At 42.2% G+C, this 18,439-nt stretch overlaps 1 protein-coding gene, 1 non-coding gene and 1 pseudogene across 3 annotated transcripts in view; 1 reads left to right on the top strand and 2 right to left on the bottom strand.

The window, feature by feature from the left end:
- Positions 1 to 13,438, top strand: part of TBC1D31 (TBC1 domain family member 31) — a 49,333-nt gene extending 35,895 nt beyond the window's left edge. Inside the window, exons 18-22 of one of the 2 annotated variants that reach the window (XM_006916580.3) lie at positions 3,442 to 3,582; positions 4,660 to 4,854; positions 7,495 to 7,633; positions 11,017 to 11,109; positions 13,085 to 13,438. In XM_006916580.3, the coding sequence (XP_006916642.1) occupies positions 3,442 to 3,582; positions 4,660 to 4,854; positions 7,495 to 7,633; positions 11,017 to 11,109; positions 13,085 to 13,218 (702 nt within the window). In that variant the 3' untranslated portion in view covers positions 13,219 to 13,438. Of the gene's footprint in view, positions 1 to 3,441; positions 3,583 to 4,659; positions 4,855 to 7,494; positions 7,634 to 11,013; positions 11,110 to 13,084 lie in introns of both variants that reach the window. The other variant, XM_006916579.3, reaches the window with a different exon arrangement.
- On the bottom strand, positions 8,998 to 9,166 carry LOC112483659 (annotated as a pseudogene).
- Positions 13,439 to 18,019: 4,581 nt separating the features above from the next.
- TRNAM-CAU lies at positions 18,020 to 18,092 on the bottom strand. Its single transcript has one exon. It is a non-coding gene; the product is annotated as a tRNA-Met (tRNA).
- Between the last annotated feature and the right edge of the window lie 347 nt (positions 18,093 to 18,439).

The raw sequence follows: 18,439 nt of genomic DNA, 5'->3' as shown, positions 1-18,439 counted from the left end.
GATGCTGTTTCTTTCCATGTATCATATCATTTTTGCTCTTTCGAAGGAAGTATTTATTTAAGCAAACCCATAGAGTTAGAGAAGACTTACCCTGTTAAATAAAACTAACTTACAAAGTCATGAACTTTTTTCTGGTCAGTTAGAGACAGTTATGCTCTTACCGCCTTTTTCAAATTCACATTAGTGATTGATTAACACTTCATCTGCCAAATACATCTTACATTAGGTTGATTAAATGTGTCTGTTTCTAAACAACTTATATCCCAGGAAACAAACAATATTGGGATTACCTCTCTTGGAAATATGAGCTCAATGTTTCAAATGTATCTACTTTGAAAACAATTTTTTTTTTTAACAAAAGATTTAAAGTAAGCACAAACAAGCAAATACTGACCTATGATCTAGTATTTTTTGTCTCTCTGTCCTTGTCTTTGTCTCTGTCTCTCACGCACGTGATCCTTCTGCGTGGCATAGTGCCAGCTTTGCAAAGATTGCCGTGAGGATTAAATGAGTTAATAATGTATATTTCTGTGTCAGGAATCCCCAGGACTACTGTCACGTTCAATGATTTGCTGAAAGGACTTACAGAACTCAGAAAACTGTTAAACTCATGGTTATGGTTTATTACAGTGGAAGGATACAGATTAAACTCAGCAAAGGTTAAAGGCACATAGGATGGAGTCCAGTAGAGACCACTTGTCCTCTCCCAGTGGAGTCATACAAATAGTTCTTAATTTTGCCAGCGAAGATGTATGACAACACATATAGAGTATTGCCAAGCAGGCAAGCTCACCTGAGCTTGGTGTCCAGGGTTTTACTGGGGCGTTGATCCTGTGGGCATGGAACGTGCGTGTGGCTGACCTTTGTTTCTTACGGACAGAAGTCATAGTGATATAGTGTGGCCCAGGGCTCCCGCCATAAATCACATTGTTGGCATAAGCATAAGCTATCAGGCATGGCCCAAGGCCCCAGCTATACAGAGACATGCTTATCAGGCAGGATATTCCAAGGGCTTAGCTAGTCAAGGGCTAATCTTTGGAAGGTGCAGGATTTGGTTAACCCAGGCTACTGCGGTAACCCTTTACCGCACAGCGTCTGATATGTGGCACTACATAGTTATTAGTTTCCCTCCTTCCCCCTTGGCCTAAAATGTTGTCATTTTACAAAATGAATTGATGGCTTCTTTCCCCAGTCTGCTTCTTCAAGCCACCACCCTGGCTTCATCCCTCTACCCTGTTTAGATTTCCGTTGTTTTCCTCCTTAATCTCTACACATACCTTGTTTTACCTCTTTATGGCGTAGCTAAAATTCTATATTCTATTTTTCTTTTTCACTTAATAAAATCCTTTTTTCTAAATGTCTACATGCCTTCCTGGTTGTCATTTGTAATGACTAACGATGAACCGTAAGTTAACCTTTTTTCTCTTCTTGGATGTTTAAGTGGTTTACAATTTTTGGCAGTAAACTCCTTCACACATATATTAGCTCTACATATAACTGAAAACACTTTTATTTTTAACTAGTTATAAAGATAATTAGGCCCCAGTAATAGTTAGAAAAGCAGAAAAAATCCCTCAGGAAATAGCTGCTGGTGCTCACTTCGGCAATAAATAGGACATAACTGCTGGTATCATCGGTAAGGATGAGTGAGATTCTTTGGTACATGCAGTTGGTATTTTTCCTCTTTAACTTAAATCTTCATGGATACTGTTTGCTATCTGCCCCCCAAGCACTATGCCCACTGGCACGCCCCACTCCCTTGCCCCTGCCAACTACTGGTTTACTCTGTCTCTATGGATTTGCCTATTCTGGACATTTCATGTAAATGAAATCATACAACACGTGGCCTTTTGTGACTAGTTTCTTTCATTTAGCATGATGTTTTCAAGGTTCATCCATGTCGTAGCTGGAGTGAGTGCTTTTTTATTTTTTGGCTGAATAATAAATATTCCATTGTACGCATGGACAATATCCATTCATCAGTTGGTGGATATTTGGGTTGTTTTCATTTTTTGGCTATCATGAGTAGTGCTGCTATGAACGTTCATATGCAGCTTTTTGTTTAGACACATGTTTTCATTTCTCTTAGATATGTGCCCAGGAGTATAGACTCCCAATTTCTCTACATTCTCGTGAACAATTGTTACTGCCTGTCCTTTTGATTGTAGCCGTGCTAGTGGGTGTGAAGTGGTTTTGATCTGCATTTCCCTTATGACTAATAATGTCATATATTCATTGGCCATTTTTATATCTTCTTTGGAGATCATGTGGTTAATGTCTATTCAAAGTGTTTTCCTGAGCCATATTTTCTTGGTTTTTAATATGTCATGTAATATTTTGGTAAAAACTAGACATTTTAAATAACATAATATAACAAATCAGATTCTTCTCCTTCCCCAGGGTTTCTTGTTGTTTCTTTGCTTAGTGACTTTTCTGAATTAATTCTGTAAAATCTCTAGTCTTTGTCATTTGTAGCCACTGAAGTCTCTATTTAGGTAGCTTAGTGATTGGACAGAGATTTCCTTAGATGCCTTCAACCTCTAGTCTTTGTCAGGGGTTCTGTGTGCATGCTGTCGGGGCATGCCTTCAACACTCGATTTTGCAAAACCTCATTTCACCGCAGTCGAGAGTTCAGGATATTCTCAAGTCTAAGCATTCAGACAGTCCTTAGCATGTGCACAGCCGTACACATGGCCTTAGCATGTGCATGGCCATACACATGGCCTTCTAGAGCCCTAGGAATCTATGAGAGTTTTTCAGAGACCCCTGTAGACATCTAATTCCCCAGCTTTCTCCATAAAGCTTTATGATTAGCCTATTGTTTGTTCTGGATCCACTGCCTCTGGCAGCCAGTATATTCAATGGTTTCCTCTGATTGTTTTCAGCAAATGTCCCCAGGGAAAAGGCATTTGGAAGTAGGTAAGTTCTGAGTCAGGTCACAGAAAGACAGTCTTGGGAGTAGAGTCCTCCAGAACTACTAGATCATTTGACAGTTCTCTGGGAACAGGACTTTGAAAAAGCACCAGCCGCATTTTGCCCCTCCATTGGTTGCCAGGCTACTAATGTTCAAGACTAATGCAGACCTTAAGGGTGAGGTAGAATAGGAATAATGCAGATTAAAAATGCTGTAAAGCTGGCTGTTCTTAACCAGGATTCAGCCATTTTATGAATAAATGCCCCCCACCCCCAGATTGCTACAAGCCTTCAGTTAATTTCCAGAGTTCTGAAAAAGTTGGTTTTGCCAGGATTCTCAATGTTTTATGGAGGAGAGAATTTTCAGATTCTCTTATTTTCACCAATGTCACTGATGTTCGATTTTATACTTTGAAAATTAGATGATTTACGGTTTTTATTTGTATGCATATTAGTATTCTGGGGGAAAAGAAAAGTCATTTTTGTGTTCTAGCATTATTACATAGACCAGTGATTTTTTTTAAACAGAATTTTACTAGAAATCAAGAAGCTGTTGCAAAAGAAATGAGAGAAGATGCAGACGCCTATCGACGAAAAGTGGATCTTGAAGAACACACATTTCATAGACTGTTAGAAACAGATGAAACTCAGAACCAAAAAACTCAGAAGGTAAAAATATGGTAAATTTAGTGTACATATGAGGGGGAAATTTCCTTCTGTCATCTTTTAAAAGAAGGAATTCAAAATTAAACTACAAAGTCGAGTTAATTCATTTCTTTGCTTCGGTTCTCACAGTTCCTAGAATCTCACATTATGTATTTACAAGTGACTTACTTCATTGACATCCATATACGTGTGTCTTTTATACTTTTTGAGAATTTTAAGACTTAGAAGAAAATGCAAAGGAAATAGTAACTTTATAAATTGTAGTATCTTACTGTGTTATGTCTCAGAAATTGCCCCTAAGTAAATTAGTTTTAAATATCAGGCTTCTGTCTGGCATATAAGCCAGCATTTTCAAAGTGTAGTCTCTAAAATATTAATAACTGTTATTCAATAAAATGGGAGATGACAAGAATTAGAAATGCTGTGTTACAGTTAGGTTTTTTCCATGCCAAATTTGAGGATATGGTCCATTATGAATCTTTGAGAAAAATTCCCAAACTTATTTTATACAATTTCTCGTGGAGAAATTCTGCCTTAAATGAATGAAATAGGATTTGAGACCTTCAAGAAAGAACTTTTTCTATCATCCCTTGCCCAGCATGTTAAGTGGGTCTACGGCAGGGCCGAGCCCCGGTCCAGAACCAGGACCGGTATAAGAGTTCCCCACATCCAGCTCTGCAGCAGTTCCTTGGCTGATGCCCCCGGAATATCCTACCTGTCTCTTTTTCCTTAAAGACTTTTCTAGTCTGTAAGAGTGGGCTCTTCTGACTCCTCTTCAAAGGGTCGAATGTGGAAATTGTTTAATCCCGCCTGTCCCTTAACACAGATGTTCGCAGCCATGGCTGTACATTCAAATCACATGAAGGGCTTCCTAAAAGTGCCACTCTCCAGCCACCCCAGAGATTGGATGGATTGGTTTGTGGTGGGATCTGGACATCAGCTTGTTCTAAGCACTCCGAGATGATTGTAATATGCACCTAGGGTTATGAACAGCCGCCCTAGACACTTGGAGACATTAAGAGGGTAAATCGTAATTACACATAGTGTGACCTTATTACTGAAATTTACAATTTTTCTTAGTTAATTGAAGAGAACTTGGCAAAAGCTGAACAAGCATGTCTAAATACTGACTGGCGAATTCAAGCTTTACATAAACAAAGATCTGATGATTTACAACGACACGAACGTTACCAGGAAATGGCCAAAATCCTTCGGAAAAACAGAAGGAAAGAAGTAGAAGTATTAAATGCAATGATGGAGGAGGAAGCTAATAAGGTAAGAATGTGTTTTAAACTTCTTATGATTGATTAATCATTTAAATGTTGAAATATTACAGAACCAAATGACAGAGGCATCAAACCAAATAATTTTTTGTTGGAAAATATCATAAAGATGGTCTAATTTGAATAGGTATTGCTCAGAGAAGAAGCCCAATGTTGATGCTACCTAAAAATGACTAAGCGTCTTTCTCATTTGCATTCGTATGTCTCAACTTCTCAGCTTCCTGGATTTGTTCTGGTTGATTGCATAATATTTACCAAATTCTTTATACTTAGAACATAAAAGATTTTGTAGTTAAGAATTATGTATAGTTACTAGTAACAAAAACCAAAATAACAGTGACTATAAGCAAAATAGAAGTTTGCCTTTTTCACATGAAAGAAGTCTGGAGGTAGGCAGACCAGGTGGTATCTGACTCCAAGGTCATCAGGAAACTGCCTCCGTCGACCTTTCTGCAGTACTTCTGGGTCTGTGTCTTTCATTCTCAAGGATACCTTACTGTCCACGATAACTGGAGTTTCAGCCATCACATCAACATTCCATTCCGCAGGAAGAAAGTAGGGCAGAAGTGCAAAAGGTTCCACCTCCCAGTTTAGACAATTCCTTTTGAACTCCTTTCCAGAAGTCCCATATCACATTTCTAGCCACATTTGTCTGCAAAGGATGTTGGAAATGTAGTATTTTTAGCAAGAAGCATTATCATCCCAAATAAAATTAGAATTCTGTTCCTGAAGAAGAATCAGAAAATGGGTTTTGAGGAGACAGGAGTATAAATCACACATTCATATCTTTTGGTTTATCCTCCCTGAGCAGCTCTGGGACTATGCTCTGTACATATTATAGACGCAGTGGCCTTCCCTGAGGGCAGTGACGGACTAGGGAGAGATCAGGAACTAGGTCACTGGCTCGAGTTTATTCCTCTTTCTGCTGCTATATCATAATGTCTTTTCCGAAAACTTTTCATAATATGTTTCCTTCAAGTCACTATTCCAGTTTCATTTTCCTCCTACCTCATCCCAGGGCTCTGAGGCCCTATGTTATAACCCTTTCACTCAAGGAAAATTGTGGTGGAAACCCACATCTTCCAGGTAAGGATCGCTGACACTAGGACTAGACTGTGTAAAATTAAGTGCTAGTCTCCGTTGGGTAAAATGGTATTTTTGACAGTAGACTGAGAATCGTTGTAAGGGCTGTTCATGTTATGCAGAGAGCCCCTCTTGCTGTCTAGTGCCCCGGGTTCTACAGCTAGCTCGACTGTTGTGTGGCCTTGGAGGGTCACTCAGACTGCTTCCTCTGAGGCATGGATCTGTGGTACCCCCGGCCCTAATGATTCTTTAAAATTTCTGTTTTTTAATGCATATTTAATTCATTAGCTTTTCTATAACGTAAAAATGTTATGTGTGTTTGCATATAAAAGCTGTAGCATCTCTAGAACATTGCTAAGCTTTAGGACTTATATAGTATTTTAAATTGATTATTTTAGTTACCCCTTGAGCTAATTTTAAGATTATTGTTTTCTTACTTAAGGAAGAAGAAAGTAGGTTTTTGTTTTGGGGGTTTTTTGTTTTGTTTTTTAAATTTATTAGTTTTAAGTATACAGTACATTGGTTAGACATTTATATAGTTTATAAAACGATCCCCCTAATTGCTCTTTCTCCCCTCTGGCTCTCTACCTAGCCAGTACATTAATGCTAACTGCATGGCCTATGCCCATCCCTGTGACCATCTATCAACTACTAATTTGTACTTCTTTAACCCTTCACCCCATTCTCCCAGTCCCCAACCCTCTGCCCTCTGGCTGTCACCAGATTGTCCTTTATTTTTGTGTTTTCAATTAGTTTGTTCTTTTTGTTCCTTAGATTCTGCTTATAAGTGAAATCATATGGTATTTATCTTTGTCTGGCTTCTTTCACTTAGCATAATAACCTCTGGGTCCATCTATGAAAGTAGGTTTTATTATGTAGTCATTATGCATACCAGAGCTGGACAAAGAATTCATTCCACATAACTTGACCATAGCTAACACTGCTTGTGAGAGACAGGAAAGTTGTTAAGAGAGTAAATCCTAAGATTTCTCATCACAAGGAAAACAATTTTTCCTTGTTTTCTTTTCTTTTTATTGTCTCTATATGAGAAGGTGGATGTTAGTTAAACCTGTTGTAATCATTTCACAATATATATAAATCAAACCATTATGCTGTATGCCTTAAACTTACACAGTGACATATATCAATTATTTCTCAATAAAATGGCAGAAAGAAGAATTCATTGTCTGAATTTTGTAGACTTTATTATTAAGGCATAGCACTCAAATTAAATGAAATAGTTGCCATTAAGTTAAAAAACTAGCTTAATCCCATAAGATTTGAGTTTTAAAATGTATTGAAATGAATGCTTATTTCAATGACAGTGGGGACCTGTATTGTGGGCACACGACACTCTGAGGTACCGAGTGGAACATCAGAAGGGCCTCGGGCCAAGGCAGACACCCAAATTACCCTAACACCAAACAGACCCTCCGTGCCTTGGGAGTATAAAAGGCAGTGCAGTAGAAAAAACACAAGGCGTCTTCCACTGCAGGAACTCACATTACCACAGTTTTTATGTGATTTTCTTTCACTTATTTGTATTTAGTGGGAGGAAGCTGAAGAAAAAGACTTTTGTTTGAAATCAGAAAAGAAAGCTTCTGCTCTTTCAGATGCATCTAGAAAGTGGTTTCTAGAGAAGGAGTTAGACGATGCTTTGGACCATGCTCCGCATCTGTATGATAAAGGTGAGTACCCACGAATGCCCTTCCCTCAGCGACATTAGAGAAGCATTCATTTAAAATGGCCTGTTCTCATGGATAAATCCTTGCGCAAGTATATTTTGGCACTTTTATTCAAATTATTGCTCAGCTAAAAGGTAATCACTAGTCACCATTTTTTTTGGTCAGAAAGAGTGGGCTGAAGCATTAAAAACAGCTCCGATCAAGAAAAATTTCCCAGCTGTCCTGTAGAATTGTTTGATTGCATGATGGCATGGTCCTTGGCACCCCCTTAGTGTACTCGAGTGTGATTTGTTCCCAAAGTGCTATTTCTAGCTTTTTTTAGTAAAAATCTGTACTTTGCCAATAGCTGATCCTTAAAACAATAGTATATTAAAGTGGCACAAGGAAACTTAGAGGATATAATCAAACATTAGCTTTTGGTGCAAGGCTTATAATGGCATCAACTGAAAAATCAAAGTTGTAATTCTAAAATAGAGTACTTTTACTAAATTTGTTTGAGTCTTTTATAATGTATATCTATTACTTTTTTAAATAACAGCCTATCAGTCATATTGATATGTAATTCACATTCACCTATTTAAAGTGTATAATTCAATAGTATTGTATTACCATATGTTAAAAAAGTATATTCGGTTATACAGTCACACTACAATCAATTTTAGGAAATTTTTCAGCACCCCAAAATAAACCCCATACCCATTTGCAGTGATTCCCCTTTTCCTGTCACTCTCCCCATCCCCTACCCCAGCAACCACTAACCTCCTTCCTGTCTTTATAGATTTGCCTAGTCAAGAAATTTCATATAAATGTAACCATACAATATTGTCCCTTGTATTGACTTCTTTCACCTAGCATACTGTTTTGAGGTTTATTCATGTCATAACATGTATCAGTACTTCATTTTTTTTTATCGCCAATAATATTCCGTTGTATGGATGATCCACATTTTATCCATTTATCAGTTGGTGGACATTTGGCTTGTGTTCACATTTTGGGAATTATGAATAATGCCACTATGTGCATGACTTTGATAATACACAGATTTAAAAAGTAAAAATATAGGTTAGAAGCTGTCATCATTGAATTCTGCCTACTTTTGAAACCCCTCATTACCTCTTACACTTTATTTATTTTATTTTTTATTGCTTACAGCACCTGGTATTCCTAGGTAGTCTTTCATCCAAGCTAACCAGGCCTGACCCTGCTTAGCTTCCGAGATCAGACAAGATCGGGCACGTTCAGGGTGGCATGGCCATTTTTTTGTTTGTTTGGTTGTTTTGTTTTATTTTAGGCAAGGCAACCCTTGGTTGACCTCACAGATTGCAAGGACCTTGTCAGCTTACAATCCCTTATTTTTTTATTTTTTACGCCTACGGCACCTGGTCTTCCTAGGCAGTCTCCCATCCAAGTACTAACCAGGCCCGACCCTACTTAGCTTCCGAGATCGGACGGGATCGGACGAGATCGGACGGGATCGGAAGTGTAGACACCTCTTACACTTGGATCGGACTTGTTCAGGGTGGCATGGCCGTAGACACCTCTTACGCTTTAGATTTAGGTCCCAGATAGCAAGCAGAGCACTTGAGGAAAGTGGGGAGAGTAGAATGTGACTCTTTGCACAAATTATTTAAAGTTAGATCGCAAAAGATACTGGAGCTGCCGCTTCTCCCTATCCCTGTCACACTTACCCCTACTTTAGAAAGAAAAAAAATTTCAGGGTTTTAGAGAACGTACGGATTTGGGAATAGAAAAAGAGAAGAAACTGCAAAAAGCTGCTCTCATCAGTCGCCTTCCTACGAGCCGGCCCTTCCGCGTCCCTGCTGCTTCCTGCCGTGCTGACTCAGTTGTTTTTAACTTTACTAAATTTCACGAATGAGAACTTGGTTAATAATCATCCATTTTTCAAAAAGTAACCGTGTAAGGATTTGGTATGTCTTTAATCAGGGTGTATAAATTAAACCGGAGTCATTTAATCCTAAAACTGGGAGATAATCAGCTGTAATTGGGAAGATGGCATTTTGATTGGAGGTGCTGAGCATTGGTTTGCCACTCGGGGCCTGGAAAGGCAGCACCAGGAAGTAGGAGACGTAAGAGTGTGCCAAGGACACACTGGAACATTGCTGTGGGCCGAGGGGGACCGTTAGCTGTTTGAACAGATGATATGCACAACATGGCCCTTTGGGAAGATGACTTAAACAGCTGTGGGCAGGATGGATTCAGGAGGACAGATGAAAGACAGGGAACTGAGATCTCAGATTTGGGAGGAGCTGAAGACCCAGCATCTGATAGGTGAGTCATCTCTGCAGCAGGGTCATCCAGCCCATTCCGGAGCACTCAGAGCTGGCGAGCTCCTCACTCCATTTTCTGCCAGTATTTTACCTAAAAGTTATTTTTTCTTTACGTAAAGTTGAATCTTTTTTTTTTCCCTTTCCTTTTTCTCTTTCCTTTCCTTTTTTCTTTCTTTCTTTTTATTTTTATTTTTTTTAATTCTCTCATTAGAAACTTCTCTGGAGCAATGCGGATCACATTTACCACCGCTGCCCCATGACAGCCCTTCAGATTTGGCGATAGCTGTCACATTCCACTTCCACACCAGTTCAGATTAGTCATTTGGTAATTAGTCAAATTGTCTTAATGACTCATGGAGCTAAAACTGAGTTAAGACCCTTAGCTAAAGCCCTTGAGGTTAGGTGAAAGCAGGCATCTTAATGAGTCAGTGTGACCCAAACAGCCTGGGCCTGACTCACGAGGGTTTGGACCCTAGCGATGGGAGCAGAAAGGAAGGGACAGTTGTAAGTGACGTGAGGATGAAAATTCAAAGACTCTGGTGTCTGGTTTCATGTAAAGCTGTAGGAATTCGGGAACAGTAAAAATACAGCAGAAGGATGAATATAAATTTTTAAATGAGGGGAGCAGTTGATTGAAAAATAAGGGGAGGTACCAGTTGGTGTGGAACACGGCCCTGCTACTACCCTAGGAGGTGTCAGGAGAAACGTGCCTGTCGCCGAGGGTTCTAACTAGGCCCTGCCTGGTTAAAGCCAGCGGTGAGCAGCCACCGTAGCACTCGGGGAGGGCTTGCTCATCACATTTCATAATCTCTTCCAATAAACATCTGGGATCTCTATTCTAACATCTATATTTTTGAGTTGTTTGTTGGTTTTTTATTTTAGCTAACAGTGTTTTTAAAGTACTTCACTAGAACATCCACTCAGCTGTTAGTTCTAAAGGCGCTTTCCTTGCCTTTTGAATAGTGTCATATTCTGAGAATAGAAAAGTAAGGGCTTTTTATCCTTGGCAGTTTTAACATACTAGAGACCATTGGGAATTGGTAAAGGCTCTACTCACTCTCAGACATCCTCTTTATCTTCTCACTTTTATAACAGTAGTGCCCAGATGCCAGAATGAACAGGTTGCCTCAAGCTGTTTGCCTAAAACCTCACAACTAAACGATTTTTCTGAAGTGGATTCCTCGACTTGGAGTAAGTTGATAAACAAATATTTCTTCTGTTATTTTAAATTTAGCACTATTTAAGCAGGGTCATGACTTGAATTACATTTATAGCACGTCGATGCCATTTTCCCGGAGCATCGATCATGGAAGTCCTCAAATGGAGGCAGCAAGAAGCCCAGATTTCCCGCTGGGGGAAAAGACTGGGTCAGACTGAAACCCAAGTTAAGAAAGTTTGCCAGACTCATTAATGCCTCTGCATTTCTTCGGCCCCAGCACCACCGGCCATAGTATGTAGTTGGAGGCTCCGATAGCAGTCAGTCACCAACTAAATTAGTGATATTCATAATTGTTTTACTTCCTTGTGAAAAGAAAATCTCAGCCTTAGTTTTCAAGGCTATTACCTACTTGAATTTTCTTGACTCTGTTCTGGGCTGGGCTCCCTCCAACAACCATTGCAGGCACGTGCTCGCTGTGGGCGCTGCCAGCACAGCTGAAGTCGGACGGCTGAAGGCTAATGGCTTCATGCTGACGAGTTGACTTTTGATCCCTTGACTTGATTCACTGGAGGTTTTTGTTCATTTTTGTAAGGAGTGGGGTAGAAATATCTTACGGAAATGTAATCACAGCACTGGCCACAGCACTGGCCCGTAAAGGAGCTAACAATTTTCCCTATAAAGTACTTGATTTGTTTTTTAAAAGTGGGGGAGGGGACAAGAAGCTCCATTAGACTTTATTTTAGTTGACTTTTTCAGTAAAACTATTATATAGACGAACAGAATTTAACAAGGTCTTCTTTTTGAGTTCTTTTAGAAGGATAAATTTCCATTAATGTCCCCAGCTTTATAAGAAATATACCTAATAATAAGTGATGAGAATCCAGTGTTGTGTAAAATATTTTTGCTAACTCATACTCTTATATGCACCTATAAATTGTGTCAGAATAGGAATTAAACCAAAAGTCATGCATAAGTACAAATGAAAGTACAAGAGATTCTCAACTGTTCTCTGTTCTGACACGTCAGAACTTTTTAACTAGATAATTCTAAATTTGAAAATTAACTGAGGACATTTGATAAGTTTACATTATTTAGAAGCAAAACAAAAAAAGCATAAAAGCTGTATTCATATGGGAAAAATAGTTTTCAGAAATTGAAGCAGTTTGGGTGAGAAGTGTATTTTTAAGGCGCTTCATTTTTCAAATTCCAGTATGTACTAGTTAGCCTCTCTAAATCAGTATGTAATGGCTCTTATACTTGGATACGTTATAACAGCAGTCCCCAGCCTTTTTGGCACCAGAGACCGGTGCTCCTATGAGAATCTAATGCCTGATGATCTGAGGTGGAGCTGAGGCGGTGATGCTGGCGCTGGGGAGCGGCTGCAAACACAGATGAAGCTTTGTTGCTCGCTGGCCTGCCGCTCACCTCCTGCTGTGCAGCCTGGTTCCTAACAGACCACAGACGGGTACCAGTCCGCGCCTGAGAATTGGGGACCCCTGCATTATAATATTTTAATCTTGATCCTGTACTCTCTCTGTGTTAGCCATTATGAAAAGCATTTGGTTTGTTTTTATTTAATCGTTGGGAAGTAGTAATGGTGTGTACAGTATTAATTGGCAACTTGAAATGCCTTTTTTCATTACATTAAGCAAACGAGTGAGGAAACTTGCTGTTGCAAAGAACTCAGATTCACTCTTGGACAAGCTTGTTTTTAATTTAAAAGATTGTCTATATCTCCAAATCAAAAAAAAAAAAAATGCTAAATAACCAAAAGCAGATCATTTATCTGATAGCATTCATTTAATTCAACAAATAAATATTTGACTTTTAAATAGAACCACATAGGACCAGGTAATAAATATGTCAGGCTTTTGTTTAAAAAATTTGGTTTTTAGAATATTCATTTCATTACTGATTTTTACAACACATTTACCTTTAATATAGATGCTGTATCATTGCTAGCATCAGAAAATTAAACTATTGTTCATTTTAAATTTTGTTTTCAAGCTTCTTTAAACCAAAGAAAAATGCAGTGGGACGCCATGGAACGGGATCTCATGGAGAGAGTGAGAAATCTTCGCCGGAGACTCACGGCCCAGGCTCGTAGCAGATGCCAGACGCCTCGTCTTTTGGCCACATAGGAGGCTGGTGACCTTGAGAGAGTCAGGGAGGGAGATGACTATTTTGCAATCAATGACACTGATTTTTTAGACTATTTATTTTACATTTTTATAAAGATCAACCTTTTGTATAGAAAACTGTGTGTATAAAAATTATGTGCTCTATTTAATTCTGATGCTTTTGGCTTGTAAATGGCTTCTTGTACTTTTCACAATAAAAAACATTTTGAAACTATTAAAACTTGCATTAGGCTCTTTCTGGTAGCACAAACCAGCATAAACCTCAGTCACTAGTTGAAGAGAGTTTATTTGAAAGATACACCGAGAGATAAAGAGCAGGAAGCCATCTCAACACCTGTACAACCAGGACCAAGAGAGAACTCAGCAGGGACTCTAGAGCACTGTCCCCCAGCAGCGGGAGCTCCTCGTCACCAGTGACCCCACCACGGTCATAATAACATCGGTGTCTCTGTCTCTGCCTCTCCTGACAGCACCAGCCGTTCCCACCTTCTCTGGCTCTTAGCTCCACGACAGGGCGGTGCCGTCATCTTGGGCAGATTACTCCTCTGAACCTGTTTCCACGAGGAGAGTAGGAGTAGCTCGTGCACTCGATGTGAGGATGACACGAGGTAACGTACGTGAAGTTCCTGGGACAGGGCTTGACAGTAATGTGCCATACATAGTAGGAATTCTTTTTTATCTGAGTCTAAAAACAATCTGATGGTAACCCAGATATTCTCAGTAAGCAGAGTGCTCTCTTGTCCAAGAGTCAGAGTTCTAAAGTAAAATCCCATCACTGTGTAAGGCATTGGTTTCCCAAGAGCACCTTCCCCGGCCCAGTTTCCTGTTCATTTTCAGGCAGTTACAAACGCCTCGATGGGTCAGGCCGGTGTGTTCAGCAACAGGAAGTCACAGGATGTGAAATAACAGGGTGCAATGGGAACTTGGGTGAACTAGAATTGGCTCACTAAGGGCTTTCAAATTATGAAATGCTGTGATTCTGCCACCTGGGATCAGCTGTAGGTTGCGTTTTTCACCTCTACTTCATCTCTTTTACTGTGATGTATACTTACTCAGCTTCGTTTTGCAACTACACACACACGCATGCGCACATACCACTTTTATAGTATAAAATTTCATTTTTAAACAGGTTCTGTTCATTCAGTAAAACTGAGTTATACTCACCCAAATGCAGTTCTTTATACCATTCCATTTCCTCTGAGCCTGTAGTTCTCCCAACACTAATCTTGATAAAGTCCCTGCCTTAGCAGATCTCAGATACTTGACTAAATCTCTTTGGCCGTATGTGCTCGGTTGGCATTTTAAAGGTTATCGCATTTAATGAAACACGAAATGCATTTCTGATTATCTCTTCCTGCTTCTCGGCTTTGCTCTCCTCAGCCTTACCCCCATTTCTTTCCAGTGTGAATCCTCTGGGAGCTGAATAAAGCTTGAGCGTGGCTAAAATTCTCACACTGGCTGCGTTCAAAAGCTTCTCTCAAGTACTCCCTTGCGTGTGTGAAAGCAGAGCATTCCTGAAAGGCCTTTCCATATTTATTACATTCGTAAGGTTTCTCTCTGGTGTGAACTGTGCAGTGTTGAATCAACTGGAGGTTTTAGCTAAATCCCTCTTCACATTGGTGACATTTAAAGAGTTTCCGTCCAGTATGAATTCAGTGGTGTTGAAAAGATTGGTTAAAGGCCTTTGCTCGGTATATTCATACTGTTTTTCTCTGGTATGGATTCTCTGATGCTGAGCAAGATTTGAGCATTTGCCGAAGGCTTTTCCACAGCAATTCCCTGCTAACCGTTATGGCAGTGACGATTACTACCAGGATTGCCAAAGGCTTGATTTATTAGTGCGGTGCACTCACTACAGATTCTGGACTTGATGTTTAATCTCATCAGTCTGCGTCCAATCAGGAGACAAACCACACGATAATTTGAGCAGGAAAAGTTTAATGTAAAGAGTTATTAAACTGTGATAGAGGAGTAAGTACACATAGATGTAAAGAGAATTCTGAAGAGTGCCTAGGATTGAGGGCGAGTAAAGAAAGGAAAAGCTTGGAAGGGAGGCCCCTCCTTCCCCAAGGCTCAGGTTCAGACCCGGCGGGAGAAGGCGTGGTTGCAGACCACTGGATAGCGGGGGCGTTGGCTCGGTTTCCCAGGCCAATGCTGGGTCACAGTTCCCTGGCCTCGGGAGGTAAGTCTGGGCTGCAGGCAATCCGAGGCTGCTGGGTAAAGGCGCATAGAGAGTCAGGGCATCAGGACCTGAGAGCGGTCAGGGTGGTGTGTACACTGGCCAGCACAGTCCATGTCAGGAAGGCCACCGGAAACCACCCCTCTGGGGCACAGGCAAACCAAGGCTGGAAGGCCGGTGCTCAGAGTGCGTCTCAGGGCACTGCCACTGGCACTAGACCTAGGATACGTTGGGAGGACTGCGGCGAAGCTGCGGTGAACTGGTCAGGCTGAGGATGTGAAGTCACTAAGATTGCACTCTGGGCACACTGCTAGGACAGAGCACGATCGGGTGTCCCCACCACACACTCATGCAGCAGGTGGACTATAACGCAGGAACAGGAATTAGCAAAACAGCACACTGGAGCTGGGAAGAGACGCCCATTCCGCCTGCCCTGTCCTCCAGCACCCTCTACTGACAATTTAAGGGTGCATACCATGAAGAGAAATGCTTGAAGAGTTGGGTGGGACTGTTTGGGGGAGCAAGTACTGAAGAGTGCATTGGAGCCGAGAGGCAATAAGTTGATGACTGTCACACGCATGCAATTCGAAGTGGCTCTAACAGTTTACTTGGTTGCTTGACAGAAATATGGGCTCAGTGTTGGCCTCTATCTAATCAGATTGACATGCCAGAATTTTCCTGACATGATGTGGAGGGACTTATCCAAAGGCTTAGGAAGGTAGGAATGCACAAGTGGATTTATCATATGAACTTCTCGCTCACCTCCCAACTACATGCTCAGCCCAAAGACACTCCCTTTGTTAAGGCATTGAGTGAAGGGAATATCTGTGGTGGCTCTCCTCTACTGGTGACATGTGACAGGGAGCCACCATTGATATGCTCCCTGACCTCAGTGGGGATGATGGAATTCCACAGTAGCCGAGGCCAAGCAGCAGCATTTAACCACCAAGGACAACCATTCCCAGTGAAGGGCAGCAGAGAAGTAGTAGGGAAGGATGTTCGGCTCCTGGTAATTGATTATATGTCCCTAAGAGTGAAATAGATAGGCAGCCTACTAAAATACTGCTTGATATACGTAACAGGAAAAACTTCAGATCTGGTGGCGGAAAACCTGACTGGAGTCCCCACGTTGGAGAGCCATGCCTGTTACCCATCTTCCAGACCTAAAGTCACTTCCAGATCCAAAGCCTCTTGATGGAGTGGGGAGCCAGGTCCCCCTGAGGAAGGATCCTGCAGCAGTGATGCCACATGTATATGCTGTAATAATCCCCCAGCCTTCCCGAGGGGACCTGTAGCCATTTGCTTGAATGAAGACACTGGAGCTTTTAGGGATTACTAGACATTGGCTCTGAATGGACACTAATGACTATAGCCCTCTAAAGTCAGGGCTGACGGTGGTCAGGCGATGAAGGAGTCTTGGACCAAGTGTGAATTACAGCGGACACAGTGAGGCCATGAAACCAACTGCGGTTATTCTCTGAGTACCTGAATTTATAATTGAATAAATACATTCGGCAAAGGCAGCTACTCCACACGGACACTATGTCCCATTGAGGAAGGGTCATTATGGTAGAAAGAACCAAGTGAAAGCCCCTGGAAGGTCCTCCTTACTAAGATAGTAAACCAAAAGTATTGTCGCATCCCTGGTGGGAGAGAGATGCAGAGATTAGTGCCATCAGCAAAACCTTGAGAGTTGGAGGGGTGGTTACAGCTCTCACATCTCTGTGGAATGACTGAATTGTCAGAAACTTAATCCGTGGTGACTGCAACTGAGCAACCGTTTCGGATGCAGGATCTGCGCAGCCCTGTCGTGTTATGTCCCAGGAGGGACTGCAGGACCTCCCTGAAACCCCCTCCCTCAGACCTTGCCTCGTCCGGCCACTTCCCAACTCCACCGCCCAAACTGCTCCCCAAACTGCTCCCGTGTTCAGCGCCCATGATTGGCCTCTCATCGCGCGGCACCCACCTGCTACAGTCCCCGCAACACTTCCCTGGCGTCAGGTGCCAGGAATCGGCCCCTCCCCAGGGCCTCGTGTCCCAGCCGCTCCTCTGGAGCCTCCATGAGGGGGCCTTGCACCCAGCGGCGCACGCGGCGCCCTCCTGGACCGGGAGGACCGGGAGGACCGGGAGCACCCGGGGGCTACGGCCCATCCCCGGGCTGTGCGCGACTCCAGCGACGGCCAGTGCTCAAGGGCAAGGGCAGGACCAAGGGTGGACGGCGTGACAGCAGGGGGCGCCTTTCCCGTGAACCCCCTGGCCGCAGCGTGAGCGTGGGGCTCTTCCTAAGGGGTTCGGCCGGGTCCCGCCCACCCGACGTGGGCGCTATCTTCTACAGGGGTTCCCCCCTCATCGTCCCGCCCCGGACTTCCGTCCAGTTCTCCAACTGCCGCCCAGAACGCCAGGAGCCGACGGTGCAGCGGGGCCGAGTAGGGAGATTAGGGGCCGGTTAAAGCTTCCGGGCCCGTGTATTTCAGGGAGGACAGGCCGAGCCGAGCGTAGGCCGACACACCGGTGACCCCAGAGTGGAAAAAGTACGGTCGCCCAGGGTCTCCTGGTCCACAGAAGAGTAAATAAAACCGTCTTTCCAGCCGGAGCGTAGACCTGGAGGTAACAAAAGTATTGTGCCCCGTGTGAGGATCGAACTCACGACCTTCAGATTATGAGACTGACGCGCTACCTACTGCGCTAACGAGGCACCTGCGAGGGTTGTCCGCCTTGAAATTAATGAGGCTTACAAAGCGGCCCTGTACGCATGCTCAGAAAACCATTGTTTTATCTCCGGTTTCTTCACTTTGTCCTGGACCAGGACATTGAAAAGTTCTCGACTTCAGCGCGAGCATGGGAGGGCACCCTGGCAGATCCGCCCACCAGCGCTCCGGTCTTTCTCCTCCAGCCTGTTTGTCAGTCAAATGATGAGGTTTGCTTGACATCGCTGTGCTGACTAGGAGGACACTGGAAGTGCGATTCTTCCTGTCGTAAACTCTTATTTTTGTATAGTGCTTACAAAGCGTTGCACATTTGTGATCTCGGGAAACATTTATT

Source organism: Pteropus alecto, unplaced genomic scaffold, assembly GCF_000325575.1.
Source record: "Pteropus alecto unplaced genomic scaffold, ASM32557v1 scaffold164, whole genome shotgun sequence".
Lineage (NCBI taxonomy): Eukaryota > Metazoa > Chordata > Mammalia > Chiroptera > Pteropodidae > Pteropus > Pteropus alecto.
Note: the sequence above shows the minus strand (reverse complement) of the source record. Positions and strands in the feature narration are given on the sequence as shown.